Genomic DNA, 17,005 nt, shown 5'->3' with positions numbered 1-17,005 from the left:
TCATCACATGGTTGATTCAAAAATGAGAGGTTTTCTTTTTTCTCTTCTTGGTATATTAGTATTTGGCATATGATCATTTTCTTTTTGGAAAAAAAACAATGTACCATATCCCAGCAATCATGGCACATTCCTGTAATCCCAGCATTCCAGCAAGTGAGGCAGGAAAGCTTTAAGTTCAAGGCTGACTTAGGCTACATACTGACCCATGCTTCAAACACATAAAAATTCTATTATCACATAATTGCCTTTGAATCTGTCTTAACTAGATATTGGCCTAATTTGTTCAACTGTTGGGAACCGTAAACTCATTATGCATCTCATCATGGGTTCCTGGCCACTTGGCCGGATTGTCAGTGCCTCTAATATACAAATACTTGTGGACTCAGCATAGCAAAATCAGTTTACTATAAAATAACTTTTCTTCATATCCCTTACCAATGAATTTTCCCTCTCTGTGAAATATAAAATGAATCCTATTGTTTCTCTCAGGCAATAAAGGACTTCATTTCTCTGTTTTGCAATTAAAAATGTAGACCAACCACAAAATCACAGAACTGCAAATCATCCAATATAAATGTCTAAATTTCAGAATTCCTTTCTAGTTTCCTTTTCTCCTCCCTCAGCTTGAGACTGTCTTAGGTATCAAGCATATACTGCCTTCTTGACTATTTCTGTTTTCTATTTATTGACACCTCCAAATGGCATGTTCGCCTCTTATCTCCTCCATTTCACCAGCAATATTCCCACCTGTGGCTTATTATTCTCTCCCCTTCTCATAACTTACAAATATTGATTAGTAAAGAAGAGAGAAAAACTTTAAAATATCAAACTTTTTAAGTCCATTGGACAGTATATACAAACTGTAATATAAATTTCTACCCATTGCCATTTGAAAGGATGGCAGGATAAGTCTTGAGAACTCCAATAAGATTTATTGCCTATGCAGAGAGCACTTTCATGTGTCTGAGCTTTTCTCCTGTAGTGTGGTCAGCGTTTTTGTTACCTGTTTTTTTTTTTTTTCTTGGTTTCTTCCTTCGTTGATACAGCCTGGATCTTCAAAAGGTCTTCCCTTGTCAAATCTAATTTTTATTAATTTTGATGGAATTCATAACTATTCTTTTCATGTTGAAACAAAGACAAAACGTCTTCCCCAACGTAACATGAGTTATCACATATTCATGCTGATCTAATTTAGCAGTCCTTTCTAAGAGTTAGTGCTTTTCAAGAGTTGTAATTCCTTTCTCATTGACATTTGAAAAATGCAAGGTCAATAGAGCATTATTCAAACTTTCTCTGGGCGATCCAGCATTCCCCTTCTGTTCTATGAGTATTTCCTTTAAAGTCCTGTCAGATCTCTCTACAGTTGCTTGTCCTGTAGGATTATGAGCTATCCCAGGAACATGTTTTTTGCCATAATGTCTAATATATTGTTGTATTCTAGTAGATACTTATGTTGAAGTGGTGTCAGCTCCAATCTGTAAAGGTATCCCCGAGATAGCCATCATCTCTAAGAAATTTCTCAGAATCAGCCTCTTCAAAACTCAAGGCAAAAGCATATTCGAATCGTGATTATATATCAACTGTGTGATGTATCAGCACATGTGCATTTTTTAAATTCTGAAAGCCTACAAAATAAAACATATAAGCTATTTATTATATGACATTGTTCTAATGTGCCTTCAAACATAATTGGTACTCTTAACTCGGTATATTGCATTTCTGTGGGTCGTCATCCTGATTTCTCAAGCCTTTGTGGATTTTTTTTTACTATGTAGCTACCCTTAACTGTCATCGTAGGTTTCAGATTACGTTCTTCTTTAAAACATCTTCTAATCTCTGTTCTGTGGCCTCTGTGCTAAAAGTCCATCTTTCAGGCCTCTCCTCATCTAAGTCTGTTTTATTCTGATTATTTTAAAAAGAAGATTATATATATATAATGATTGCATATATATTGCATATATATGCAATCATTACTGAACATATATTTAGTTTTATGTTCATAATAAAAACAATTACTGAGGTCCAAATGCCCACTTCTGCAACACTTTCCACTTTTTAATACAGAAAATATTTTTTAAAATCTCTCTCTCTTCACAAAGATTTTTTTTAATTTTTCTTTCTCTCTTTTCTTTGGAGATTTTATTTTATTTCTTTTTCTCGCTCCTTTCTTCGGAAACTTTATTTTTCTATATACAAACTCAGTATTTCTATGACTATGTTTTTTAAAAATTATTTAGCATCTATGAACCTTTTAAAACATTTCTGTCTTTCTTTCTCTTCTTCGGAGGCTTTATCTTTTGTATGTCTTTATTTCTCTTAACACTTTCTAAACCTAATATCTTTTTCTCTATTTAATTTCCTCTAAACTCTTTCCTCTGGAGAATTCTTTCCATCTAATATTATTGAACTCTCTCTTTGAGGACTTTATCTTATTATTTTCAAGCTAAATATTTGTTTCTCTTTTTACTCTTTTGAAACGTATACATTACTAGTTCGGAAGTGTGGAGCCTCTCAGTCACATCGCAGCTCTAGGAAATGTTTCTTCTACCTTACTGGGCATGTGCAGGCTCCTCAGGTCAGAATGTGTCTCTGGCAGTTGGCTCTGCCCCTTCAGCGCAGTCTAGTGGCCCCCGCCCCCAGCCCGCCCCAGCCCCGCCCCGCCCCAGCCCCTTGCCCCAGCCCCGCCCCAGCCCCTGCCCCTACCCCATGGCCCTGAGTTGGGCTTTGCCCTTCCTACAGATCACCTGGCTCTCTGTAGCATGTGCCCTGAAGAGCCAGCTTTTCTACTCTGCAGGGGCTTTTGTAAGAGTCACCTTCCGCACCGACTCTGTGGTTTCCCACTGCTGGACTAGGAAACCATTTTCCATTCAGGATTTCTCAGGCTCTACCTTGGACTTCCAGCCCCATGTTCAATGCACCATTTGTAACCTCGGACTTTTTCACTCATGCTCAAGTTCCGGAAAAACAACTCGAGGGCTTATTTATTCATGAATAATTGCCCAGGCTGTAAGTTTGGGCTTGTTCCCTGACTAACTCATAACTTATATAACCTGGTTGTGCTATTCTCTGTGAACCTGATTGGTTATGTTTCCTCATCTTCATACCTCTGACTCCCTCCAAGTCTGGGAGGCAAATCATTCCCTGATTCACTAACTCCCAAAGTGTTCTCTCTCTCTCTCTCTCTCTCTCTCTCTCTCTCTCTCTCTCTCTCTCTCTCTCTCTCTCTCTTTCTCTCTCAACATTCCCTCTTATTCCCTGCTTTTTTGCTAATAGGTCATCTGATTTTTATTGATAATTCTACACAACACACAAGAAATATTCTCTTCAGCCTACTGTATTTTATTTGGTCTGGATAAGCAGAAATAATGGAAGAAAAGCTACAATGGATTGCGACAAAAGAAAAGCTCAGAACATGATTCAAATTTCCAGACTTGAACCAATTAGCAGGCCCAGAACCCTTCTAATACAGGGAAGGACAGGCTCCCCTGAGGCTGAACCTTGACAAAACAGCTAAGAGTTTTACTGTTAGCCTTTTCCTAGTGCTTCCCAGAGGGACCTACAGCCTTTTACAAGGGTAAATGTACACAGGGAGAAAGGAAACAATCAGATTTTTCAGGTTCTATTAGATACAGGTTCTGAACTGATGTTGATTCTGGGAGACTCTAACAAACACTGTAGCCCTCCAGTTAAAGTAGAGGTTTAAGAGGTAAAGAGGTCAGGGGAGTAATAGATGTTTGACTGAAGTCTGACTAACAGTGAGTCCAGTGGGTCCCCAAACTTAAACTATAATTATTTCACCAGTTCTGGAATCTATAATTGGGGTAGATAGACTCAGAATTTGGTAGAACTCTTGACCTGTGGAGTGAGGGCTATTGTGGTTGGAAAGACTAAATGGAAGCCTCTAGAGTTGCCTCTGCCAAAGGAAATCATGAATCAAAACCAGTCTCACAACCCTGGAGGAATTACATAAAATACTGCCACTACCAAGGACTCGAAAGATGCAGGGGTGGTGGTCCCCACCACATCTCACTTTAATTTTCCTGCCTGGCCAGAGCAGAAAACAGATGGATCATGGAGAACCCCAGATAACTATTGAAAACTCAGTCAGTGACTCCAATTGCACTGCTGTGTCTGATGTGGTGTCTGCCCTTGGGCAGATGAACCCTTCTCCTGGTGCATGGCATGCAGTTATTGACCTAGGAAATACCCTTTTCTTGGGACCTGTCCATATGCACCACTAGAAGTAATTTGCTTTCAGTTGACAGGGCCAGCAGTATACCTTTACAGTTTTACCTCAAGGATATAATACTCCTCTGTCTTGTGACATACTTAATCAAAGGGAAGGTGACCATCTGTTCTTCCAGAAAAGATCACATGTGTGCACTACCTTGATGACCTTCTGCTGATTGGACCAAAGGAGCGTCAAAAACACTTTGGTAGTTTGTCGGTAACACACAATGCGTATCAGAGCATGGAAAGTAAATCCAGCCGAAATTCAAGAATCCTCTACCTGGGTGAATTTTTAGAAACCCAGTGATGTGGACACGCAGAGATATTCCTGAGGTGAAGGATACGTTATTGTGTGTGGCTCCTCCTACTGCAAAGTAAGAAGCACAATGCTTTGTGGGCCTATTTGGATTCTGGAGACAGTATATTCTTCTTCACTTGAGCGTGTTACTCTGGCCCATATGCCAAGTTACTTGGAAAGCTGCTAGCTTTGAATGGCGCCCTAAACAACAGAAGGCTCTTAAACCACGCAATCCAGCAGACCCAGTGGTACTTGGTGTGGCAGGAGCAGATGGGGTGCATTTGAAACCTTTGGGGAGTCCCGTAGAAACACAGATAAGATCTTGGGATTTGGGAGAAAGGTTCCATCATCATCTTCAACCAACTATTTTCCCTTTGAGAGACAGCTCTTGGCCTGCTTTCGGGCCTTAGTGGAATCTGATCATTTGATAAGGAGACACCAAGTTAACAAGCAACCTGAGCTGCCCATCATGAGCTGAGTGCTATCTGACCCACCAGGTCATAAGAAAAGATGGGCCAAGAAGCAATCCATCACCAAACAGAGTTGTAACTGGGCCCAAGCATGTCCCGAAGGTATAAGCGTGTTACTTGACAAGTTGTCTAAATGCTGATGGTTCCTACCCTTGTTACAATGTCATCTGCTGCCAAGCATGCACATGTAACTTTGTTGGGTGGGCCCTACGATCTACTGACTGAGGAGGAAGAGGTGAGGGCTAGGTTTACTTGTGGTTCTGCACATATAGAGTCTCTACCCAGAAATGGACAGCTGCAAAATCACAACCTCTTTCTGGGAAAACCCTAAAAGACACCATAAGACTGAACAGGCAGGACTTCGGGAAGTTACAGCCAGATATTCATTGATTCATTGACCTGTAGTCAGTGGATTGGCTAGATAGTCAGGGGCTTGAAAGAGACCATAATTAAGAAACTAGCAAGCGATAGATCTGGGGAAGAAGTATGTGGAGAGATCTGATCTCTCCAAATGAGCAGAGGATGTGAAAATACCTTGTGTCCCATATAAATTCTCATTCAGAGAACTCTAGCAGAAGTATTTAGTAATCAGATAGATGGGATGACCGGTTCTGTGGACTGTAAGGCTCTTTCCCCAGCTATCCCTGTCACTCATTGCTCAGGCCAATGGGCCCGTAAGCAAAGTTGCATGACGGCAATGATTGAACTCACACATGGGCTCCTAAAAAGTACTTCCACCACCAGGGTTGGCACAGCTGTAGCTCCTGCTGAGTAACACATCTGTCAGCATCAGAGACCTCAGATATGGCACCAGTTCCTCAGGTGACCAGCCAGAGGCCTGGTGGTAGGTTAACTACATTAGATCAGCTCCTCCATTGTAGTGACACTTTGTCCTTACCGGAGTAGACACTTATTCTGGTTATGGGTTTGTCTTCCCTGCATGGAATTCTTCTGCCAAAACCATCATAGATGGACGTACAGAATGCCTTATCCGCTGTTGTAGTATTCCACACAGCACTGCTTCTGACCAAGGAACCCACTTCAGAAAAGTGGGGCAGTGAGTCCGTGATCATGACCCACTAGGAAGAGTCTTGCTTCCCGTCCCTCTGTCCTTAGGTTCTGCTAGCCTAAATGCTTTGGTTCCAGACAGGGAGCACTTCCTCCAGGAGGCACAACAAATAGTCCATTGAACTGGAAGTGCAGCCTCCCCCTGGCCACTTTGGGCTTCTGATGTCCATAAGCCAGCAAGCTAGGAAAGAGAACAGTGTTGGGGAGATAGGTGTAGGTGTGCTTGATCCAGATTACTGAGACAAAAGTGGATTTCGGCTCCATAATGGAGGTAAGAAAGACTATGGCTGGAGTTCAGGAGATCCTTTAGGGCATCTCTATGTGTTACCATGTCCTGTGGTTAAAAACAATAGGAAACTACAACAGCCTGATACAGGATGACAAAGTGTACAGGACCCTTCAGGACCCTTCGGGTCACTCGTCTAGGAAAAGAAGCAAGACCTTCTGAAGGTGGAGAAGCATGGAGTACATAGTGGAAAAGGGTAGCTTGAAACACCAGCTGGCGATGTGACCGTTTGAAATAAAGATTATAATCGACATGAATGTTTTCTGTCATATTTTGTTGAGCTGGTGTTTTATACAGATATTTATCTTTTCTATTCCTGAACATTTATCATGTAATATAACATCATCAATTAAGGAAGTACCAGTGGCTATCATATTTAAGTTTATGACACTAAAAGAATGTCCTTCAAATGACATTGCCACCTATTCTGAAGTTTATGGTGTGTTTATGTTTTATACAAAGGGTAGCGTGCTAGGCATAATTGTAACACGGTTAACTACATCCGTGATTGTACATGATGTAATTGCACCGTGATAGCCATAATTTCGACCAGCTTCCCCTTTCCCTTTAGCAATTAATCAAGACATAGGAGATATGGTTATGGGTGAAGTTGACAAGGGGTGGCACTGGGGTGTCTGTACTCAGTTGTCAGCTTCACTACATCTGGAATTAATTAAAACTCAAACAGCTGGGCACACCTGTGAGAGGTTATACTCTTAACTGAGTCACTACAGGTGAGAAGATCCACTTTTTTTTTTTTTTTTTTGGTTCTTTTTTTTTGGAGCTGGGGACCGAACCCAGGGCCTTGCACTTCCTAGGCAAGCGCTCTCCCCCTGAGCTAAATCCCCAACCCCGAGAAGATCCACTTTTAATATAGATCTCTGGAGGTGGGAAGATCCACCGGTGGTCTGGGTCGCAGCTTCCATTTGCAGCCTAGGTAAAGAGCATGAGAGAAAGGAAGCCTGCTCTTTTTGCTTGCTTCCTCTCTCTAACATATATTTAAATGAATCAATATGTAATAAAGTAACATACAATCATTACACTGTATTTGATATTATAGATAATATTCATTCATTTATATACATATATGTGTGTATATGAGTAGGATTAGGATTCCTCTTATCTGGGCGGACCAAGAAGTGATGAGAGTTGATGTTTAGCTGCTTGATATCTCACTTCCTCCTCTCCTCCTCCTCCTCTTCCTCCTCTTCTTCTCATCTTCCTCCTCTCCCTCCTCCTCCTCCTCTTCACTCTCACTCCTCTCCCCTGTTCTCCTTTTTATTCAATTTGAGACCCAAACCATGGGTGGGATAGTACTACACACATTCATTTAAACCCAGTATTCACTCTATACCTTCTGTTCCTAGAGAGAATGCTGACTAATGCACAGGTCATGGTAGCAAGGAAGGCATACCAGGTATGGTGACAGGGAAGGCAGGATACAACCCATGGTGACAGGAGTATGGGACTAGGGCTTTTCATATGTGGGCAGACCCAGAAACAAAGAGAGTTGAGAGTTGTTACTTAGCTGCTTGATATCTCTCTCTCTCTCTCTCTCTCTCTCTCTCTCTCTCTCTCTCTCTCTCCTCCCATCCTTTCATCCTTCCTTCCTTTCCTCTCTATCTCCTCTCCCCCTTCTCCTCTTTATTCGATTTGAGACCCCAGCCAGTGGGCAGAATAGTACTGCACACATTCATCCACACGAAGAAGTATGTCTCCTTGGTGATTCAAGTCAATGTAACCATGAAAACCCACCATTAGAGAGTTAATTGCTGATATCTTTGTCACTATTCAGTTGTGATGGTTAACTATATTCTTGTCATTCTAATACAAAAACAAATAATACTGCGTGTTCTGCAGGGACCGTTTAATTTACCGGGCCCTGAGGTGTTCTGCAATGAGAAAGCTGAAGCGCCTTTTCTGTCGCAGAAATGCTACAATACATAGTTAACCCAGGATTTTATTCAACATAAGAAAGTGCTGCCCTGGCAGGGATTTGAGTAGCTGCTGCGTGTAGTTCTCTCATTTTTTTCTTAAATGCATTTCTCAGCGCTGAGAATCCCTCTGAAATCCATTGTCTACTCAAATCTACTAAATGAGGGGTTGAGGGACTTTAAAATTACACAGATTTTCAGCCCTTCTGAGAATCTTATTCATACGATAAAACATTGTTCTGGATGCAGTACAGAGGCTTAATTACACACTAAAGATGAAAAAGATAAAGAGAAGAGACCTGTAGGTGGGGTGGAAATGATTATCTGTAAGTATACAGAGTGTGAGCTTGCTTGGCACTTACACAACTAATTGCCCACACCCGGCTGGCATCTGCATGAACGGCTTCTGTGAAAGCCCGGGTGCCTGTGAGATCTGTTGGCATAAACAAAAGAAACAGATGTTTCAACTTTGATAGCGAGCAAACGCGGAAAGAAAACTATACACTTAAGGCGGGATAAGCAAGGGAGGAACTGACGAACAAAGCCTGACTTTCTCGAGCTCCAGAATGTAAAATGCTACTGTTAGACTACCAATTTCACAGGGAAAAGTGCATCCTTCTTCTTCTTCTTTTTTTTTTCTTTTTAAGTAGAAGGGTTTCGGAATCTGCATTATATGTAAATATGCATGAAAGCATGGAGTAACTCCTATTTAGCTTTCCCTCGTAAACTTAGAAGTTTATCAATTTGGGGGAAATTGCAAGTTTAGAAAACCACAGTCATGTTTTCCTACTACCTTTTACCTTCCTGAGCAATTTATGTTGACTACTTCTGTATCAAGACCAGCCTCAAATGCAGCACGCACTTGTGTGCTATATTATCACATCACCTTGAACCATCTCTGTCCTCAATGGAGCCCTTATTCAACAACTCCAGCATCGTTATTAGCTAAAGGTGAATCTTGGAAGAGGCCTGACAGTCCACAGTACAACAGCTCGTGCCCACTATTTAAAATTAGAGGCAGGTCTATGAACTAGCCATGAGAGTAGCTATCTGTACTAATCCCCTACCAACAGTGATAAAACTTGGTATCATAACAAATAACATAGATAAAATACTATTTAAAATGAACAGGTCTGTGTATAGATATTTACCTGAAGAAGATAAACAAACAATCAAAAAACAAATTATTGGGTTTCTAATCAGAGAAAGAAAAACCACATACAATGATTTTGCTCACACGTATGGTTAAAACGAAGATCCAGATAATAAATACTAGCAAGAGTGCAAAGGAATCTCGAACAACACTGCAAAAAAAAAAGTAAAAAATCAAATTTTATAATCATAATAGAAATATCTTCATAGTGATAGAACCTTTAAATAAAAATTTATTTTAAAGTAAATTTTACTTGGAAAACTTACAATTAAACACGTACTGGGATTTAGATTTTCTAGTGTTTACTGACAAATCTAGTGAGTCATTTAGCACATTGATTCGTACAAATGCCCACGTTCTTCCTCCTGCTCTTCTCCTGAAAGGAGTCCTCATTTTCCTCAGTGTCTTTAAGAGATTGGGGTTACTTATGATGATATTATTATTGCTCTTACGGCCTCAATACGGAAAAGTTGATATTCTCTTCATGTTGGAATTTTTTTCCCTCCTGTGTTTTTCTGCTTCTATGTGTCTCTGTTTCTTTCTGTCTCTCTGTCTCTCTCTCCCCCCTCTCTATGTGTCCATACGTGTCCATGTACATGCATGTGTGTGTGTGTGTGTGTGTATTTGTGCAAGCACACATGTGTTCATGAATGTTAGCCAACATCACATGCCTCCCTCTCTCGCTTTCCACCTTACTTTTTGAGACAAGTCTCTCACTAACCTTTGAGTTGATTGACTCCCAGGAAGCCTTGCCCCAGGGATTCGTCTCCTGTCTCTGTTCCCAACATTGTGATTACAGCTTTCCACTGCCTTGCCTAGCTTTCTACACAGATGCTGGGCATACAAGCTCAGGTCTGCATGCTGTGCTGTAGCAGCTAAGCCCTGTCTTCATTGTGGTCTCTATTGACTCTATTTCCTAAGGTTTACCTGCTCTGACTTAAATTTTTCTTTGTCCAACCCCCTTTCTCTCCCTTACTAATAGTAGCTCTTTTTGAAAATTGTTTCTTCAGTGCTCTTTATTTCTCTCCTTACATTGTCTGAGTTACGATTTGTTGGTTCTATCTTAATTCTCATACTTGAAATTCTCACTTGTCTGGACTGAACCCTAGGCCTCACTCATGCTGGGCAACCGTCTACCACTAAGCTTCCCTCTTCCCAACACATTTTTCATTCATCCCAATGAACATTTTAAATTGTATTCTCCGTGGTTATTTCAGTGTATCTGAAAGCAAACACTCATTCAACCGATGTTTTAGGTTTCCCTTCCTTATCAGAGCTTATCTGAGTATAGAAAACACCATGATAAACACATGAGGAATTTTCCTTGCTGGTGAGATGTTTAGGGTCCATTAAGGATAGACAGGCAGGTGCGGCTAAGTGTGTCAATCGTGTGACAGGCTGGTTTGCTTCCGCTCGTCTCTAGAGTTATCTTAAATTCTAGTAATGATGTCCACACTGGTCTGTTTCACTTAATCTATCTCTAGTCTAAAGTAATCTTCCTAAAGCCTGAAGTATAAAACACACACCACGTTTGCAATGTTTAATATCTCCCCAATGTCAGAGGACCTTAGATAGTCCCTCCAAAATCACAAATGCCAACAAACCCTTTGCCATGAGTAAATCCTTTACCTGGGTACTGCATTTGCGTTTCTTTAATATTTTGAGAATGCTATTCCATAGTACCCTTTCTCCTTTGCCTGACTCCTTTATGTTATCTCCAAGGCCAACACCTCTTAACCCCACAGCCTCCGTGCCATCTCACCTGAGTCACTAACTCTGTCTGGATACCTTCGTTTAGAATACCAACTGGTTTGGGTTTGCTGGTGCTTTCAAAATTATGTTAACTCGGCAACAAAAAGATTAGCATAACTCAAGACAAACCAAACAAAAGGTCATTAGATACGGACGTAGCTCAATGCGGATGTTCTTTAGAGAGAGTTTTACCCCACATAGTGTCTCATGATCTGCGTGAGTTCCGTTTTTCCTTATGACTCTATCATCCCCCAGGACTCTGAAGCCACTGTACTTTCCATACAGATGGAAAAAGGGAGAAGGACAGGGTGGCTTTCCTGTGCATTTAGGGTCTAGGCCCAGAAATGGAACCCACTTCTGGTCACATTGCAGTGGCTAGGCCTTTTACATATTGTATGCGCAACTGCAGAGGAATCTGAGGAAGACTGATCGACTGTGAGCCCAGACAGTGGAGGAGTTAGAAGTATATAAAACTAGCAGTCTCCACCACTCTGTCCTCCTTAACACTCACTGTGAAACAGAGCTCACTAAGCCATTAATATCAGACTCATCAATATCAATTAATATTGTCCTTTCCCCAAAAGTCATTTTAAAATCACCATGAATTGGAGTCAGAATTCCTTTCTCCACAATCACAATATATAATCCTCTTTTTGGAGTTTGTTTTATATCTATCACCTGCTATACTGCAAATGAAATGGCCTTTTCTGCTCTGCTCCTCCTTTCCTTGCCAGTAGAACTGAAGGTCCTGGGCAAAAAAGAACTATATCATATAATTTGGAGTGCTTCATTTATCTACTCAATATCTATTTGTTGAATGGCTGTTAACCTTTAAGACAATAGCTGGTGTTATGGGGAATACAGAAAATAATAAGAAATTTCACTGGACCTATGTTGTTATTTTGCAATGCCGTAAACAAATTTTCTGAGCTCTTTAAGACAATGGAGCAATGTATTCATTGCAATTGATTCAAATATATCAGCTCTGTACCATGAGATGTAATGGACTACAAGCAGAACAGTATATAAATGAGCAGGACTATCAAAGATTACTTCTTTCCCCTTTCTGAATTGAATGAGACATGGCTTATTTGTTATGTTGCCCTCAGCGACTGAGTCACATTTTAAAGCTAGCATTCTTGGTCAGGCATTGAGAGTCATGCCTCAACCCCAGCATCCCAGCACTCCGGAGGCAGAGCTCTGCGAGTTCGAGGCCAGCTTGGTCTACAGAGGAAGTTCTGGGACAACCAGGGCTACACAGAGAAATCCTATCTCAAAGAACCAAAAGATAAAAACAAAACAAAAAAAATCAAAAAGCCCCCATAAATTAGTATTTTTTTGGTTCTAGAGATATGGCTCAATGTTTAAGATCACTGGCTATTCTTCCAAACAATATTGCTTTGATTCCCAGCAAGCCATGGCGACCACAACCATCTGTGTCTCCAGTTCCAGGGGATGTGACTCCCTCTTCTGGTCTCTCCAGACACCAGACATCCGTTTGGTGTACAGATGTACATGCAGGCAAAACCCTCTTATGCATAAAAATAATAAAAAAATTAAAACAAAAAGGTAATATTTAAAGTGAATATTCTTTGAGGAGGTGTGTGACCTTCTCCATATTTAAAACTTTCTATTGCTCATGCTTCTCTGTGGGCCCATGCACAGCACAGATATACCCCGCACGCACGTCAAGGAGAGAGGAAGTGGGTTTTAACTGAATGAAGAAAGAAAAGGCAGAATGAAACTACTTGCTGTAAGAAGAATTTTGGTCAAATATAGGAGGCCATATTTTTAAAAACGAATTAACCTTAAAATAGCATATTGACTTTTAACTCTTAGAACATATGGAAGTCTGTTGCAGAAGTGTAAGTGATAGAAACCCAAGGGACAAAGTGTCCCCTGGAAAGAGCCCCCACCCTTCTCAACTTAGTCCCGTAAACCTGAGGCCACTTTCAATTTCCTATCTGAAAAGGCTCAGAGCAGAGCCTAAACAATTCAAGTGAAAGCAACTCGGCTGCTGTTTCTTCCCTCAACCCCGCCCCCAACTACTCCGAGATCTGTTTTTGCCACAACTTTATAAGTATTTCAATTACTTGTTCCCCGAACTGTCCTGCGGAGAGGCTCTGCCCCAGCCCCCTTCTTAGAGATGAAGATATTGAGGTTAAGTGATTTTTCTCAGGGTTACAAAGAGACCTCCCAGCAATGGGGAAGGAGAAGCAGTAGCTCGGCCTCCTCGCGGATGAATAGATTGAGTTTCAGAGCCGCTTTGCCATTGTATTGCAAAGGAGCCTCTCAAAAGCCTGGCTGAATGTTTAAGTCCTAGAAATGAAAGGGAGGCTGAGAGGAGAACACTTTCTTTCTTATTAATGACATAAGCAATTGTCTAACGTAGGAAGGAAAGGCCCTATAGAAAAGTCCTTTTTTTTTCTCTAAATACAACAGCAGGACACTCAATGTGGGACCCTCTGTTAAGGAGACTGTTGTCTGTCTACTTTCAGACAGCGCTGCTGAGGAAGCCGGACTCCAGATCGGAGACGTGGTGCTGTCTGTCAATGGCACTGAGGTCACCAGTGTTGAGCATGCAGAAGCTGTGCACCTTGCAAAGAAAGGTAGGCGGGCCAGTTACAGACTGCAGTGTTCACTGAAAATGCTGAGAGTTCAATGCACAGGCAATTCCCAAGGTGAGAAGGCGGTAGCTAGAGAGAGGTGATCAACATCATGTTCTATCGTCGTGATTAAATCCCACTTCTACACCAGGCATCGCTGCCCACAAAGTAAAACCAGAAAATATCAGTTAGCAAAATACACTCTACTTCCAAGGACATGTCTTTAATTAAAAATATAGATCATCATGGTAAGGATTCATTTACGGCTTCATTTCATTTCTTTTTACATACACCCCTTCCCTTCTTCTTTCCATTTCTTTGCAAAATGTTTGTGGAGGTAAACAAAGTCTTAGGATTTTAGTATGGCGTGTGTGTGTGTGTGTGTGTGTGTGTGTGTGTGTGAGAGAGAGAGAGAGAGAGAGAGAGAGAGAGAGAGAGAGAGAGAGAGGGAGAGGGCGGGGGAGAGGGAGAGACATGTAGAGACTGAGAGATGGAGAGACAGACAGACAGACACGTTCCATTTCTGAAGCTCTCAGATTCTCTTGGGACCACCTGAGGCCTGCGTGTCCACGAGTTCCAACACAGTTGGAACCACCACGGGATTAGAGATAAGATATCCCCCACACCCCTGCATCCATTCGCAGTGAAAGCTCAACCGACTGACGCCATTGTTCTCTCTGACCAATAACTAACTCTCTTTGGCACCATGTGATAAGTCCTTAAAGTCTCACAGGAAAAACCAGATTCGACTAGAAAACGTTGAGCTCCATCACGGCATTATTCGATATGGCATCTTCCCCCCCCCCCCGAATTCCTGAAGGTTATGTGGATGTGGTGATACCCTGAAGGGTTATTAGCCGATGAGACAGTGTTTAAAATATGCCTTTGGAATAAGCCGCGGGTGCCCTGACAAGGGTCATGTGCCTTCTTTCAAGCTGTAGACTTAGCAAGAACCAAGAGTTCTCTGGTACAGACTAACATCCGAAAACCACCAACGAATGCATTCTGCTTAACTGTTCTGAATTGTTTCCAGGTAGAATTTGGCTTAGTATTTTATGGCATTATAAGATGTGTACTGGATATGCCAGGAATGCAAGGCTTTTATTAGCAACAACTCTCATGGGTCTTACCCTAATATTTATCCTTCGGGAAGCAGTGTAAGAATGCAGGATTTATGATCATGACTACACTGATAAATGGATAGTATAAAACACTAGGGCAATGTTATTCATTACGTTTGTACTTAACGGTTCTCAAAGATAAGTCTTTGTTATTTCATTTTCTGTGTCAAATAGTATTTTAGTAATACTTTTATTCCTAGTGGGTTTGTTTTTTTTTAATTTTGCTCCAAGAAGTTTAATGTTGTTTATAACACTTAACCATTCCTGGAAGTTAAAGGCAAACAGAGAACATCTCTAAGCCTGGGGTGGAGGAGTTTCCGGCTTTGAATAAAATGGTGAAATGACATTGACAGTTGGAGAAAGTGATTTCAACATCTTAGCGTGTACTGCTTCTCTTGGAAGTTACTTGAAAGAATGGGTCATATACTCTATTATAATTTGAGCTCAACCTTAACTTCCCTCTCTTGAAAAGACTATGACCCCATGTCTTTGCCAGCCCCCAAATTCAATAGTAGAGATATCTTTGAAGCAGACCAAAAACTGTGGATCTGATATATTAAAAAACGTAGACCCACATGGTAGCTCACAACCATCTATAATGGGATCTGATGCCCTCTTCTGGTGTGTCTGAAGATAGCTATAGTGTTCTCATATAAATAAAGTAAATAAATCTTAAAAAAAATATAGAAAGAGAAAGAAAATGATGACATCATGCTCATATTTGTTGCAAGGGTGAGGATTACATCAAATACCAGAAGGCTTGGTATCTCGTGTGAGGAATAGACTGGGAGAAGCATTTGTTATTGATTTTGTCGTTCATGGATTCCTAGCAAGCCTTGTTCAGTACCACTGAATACTAGAAAGTTGACAGCTACCATTATGTATAGTCAATGAGATACACCAACCGGATGGAGGCACGGCTCATTCTGTATGCACTCACTTAGGGGTAACTGACTATGGCATAGCTTTTAATTCAGAAACAGGGAAATCTCTGGCACAATAATCAAGAGATTCTCTTGAGATTCTTGGCCATGAAGGCAAACAAGACAAACACAGCAGCTGGACCAAGATAACAACCCAAGGGGTTCGATGTCCTGGAGATCACAACCACACTCACCAGGGCTGGGGCACGGGTGCCAGAAGAGGGTTGATTGCAGGTTTAAACTTGCTCCATGCAGATTTTACCAAATATTTTAATAATCCCAAAACAATAGGTGTTATCTGATAAAAAAAATGATAAGGAATCTGAGAAACAGTGCAGGGAAGGGTGTCAGTGTATGAACAATCTGTTATAACCAGGGCAGAACAAATACATCTAAGAGAATGGGCATTGAAAATGTAAAATAAATCGATATACATCATTGAATTGGTCAAGGAGGACATTTATAGGATATGAAACAGAAAAGCAGTTATAAAGAAGAGTCCGTTGTCAGTGCTAAGTATAAGGAAGACGAATGTTGTAAAAAGTATATGTGAACAGAATGATGAAATAAATACAATGAAAATAACTTAGGTAGCACAAACTAGTGTATAAATGCTCATGGAAAGTGTCAAGGAGGAAGGGAGTGAGGGAGGGCGGGAAGAAAAAGGGTTAGGCAGACATAAAAACAGCTAAACACAAAGCCAGAAGAATAACAAAACACTATCTTAATCAAGAATGCCTTGGAGAAGAAAAATTAAATATATGGAAAATAAAATTAAATATATGGAAAAGACAAAGTGTGTGTGTGTGTGTGTGTGTGTGTGTGTGTGTGTGTGTGTGTGCATGCGCGCGCCTGTATGTGTGTATTTGTTTCTGGTGGTGTGTGTACTGGCTGGTTTTGTATGTCAAGCTGGAGTTATCACAGAGAAAGGAGCTTCATTTGAGGAAATGCCTCCATGAGACCCAGCTGTAAGGCATTTTCTCAATTAGTGATCAAGGTGGGAGGACCCCTTGTGGATGGTGTCATCTCTGGGCTGGTGGTCTTGGGTTCTATAAGAGAGCAAGCTGAGCAAGTCAGGGGAAGCAAGTCAGTAAGTAACATCCCTCCATGGCCTCTACATCAGCTCCTGCTTCCTGACCTGCTTGAGTTCCAGTCCTGACTTCC

At 41.1% G+C, this 17,005-nt stretch overlaps 1 protein-coding gene across 1 annotated transcript in view; it reads left to right on the top strand.

Moving 5' to 3' along the window:
• The window catches only part of LOC116898587, a 116,881-nt gene that overhangs the window by 34,687 nt on the left and 65,189 nt on the right, over window positions 1–17,005 (top strand). The window contains exon 6 of the mRNA XM_032899784.1: window positions 13,690–13,800. Coding sequence (XP_032755675.1) covers window positions 13,690–13,800 — 111 coding nt within the window. The remainder of the gene's footprint in view (window positions 1–13,689; window positions 13,801–17,005) is intronic.

This window comes from Rattus rattus, chromosome 4 (genome assembly GCF_011064425.1).
Source record: "Rattus rattus isolate New Zealand chromosome 4, Rrattus_CSIRO_v1, whole genome shotgun sequence".
Classification (NCBI taxonomy): domain Eukaryota; kingdom Metazoa; phylum Chordata; class Mammalia; order Rodentia; family Muridae; genus Rattus; species Rattus rattus.
Note: the sequence above shows the minus strand (reverse complement) of the source record. Positions and strands in the feature narration are given on the sequence as shown.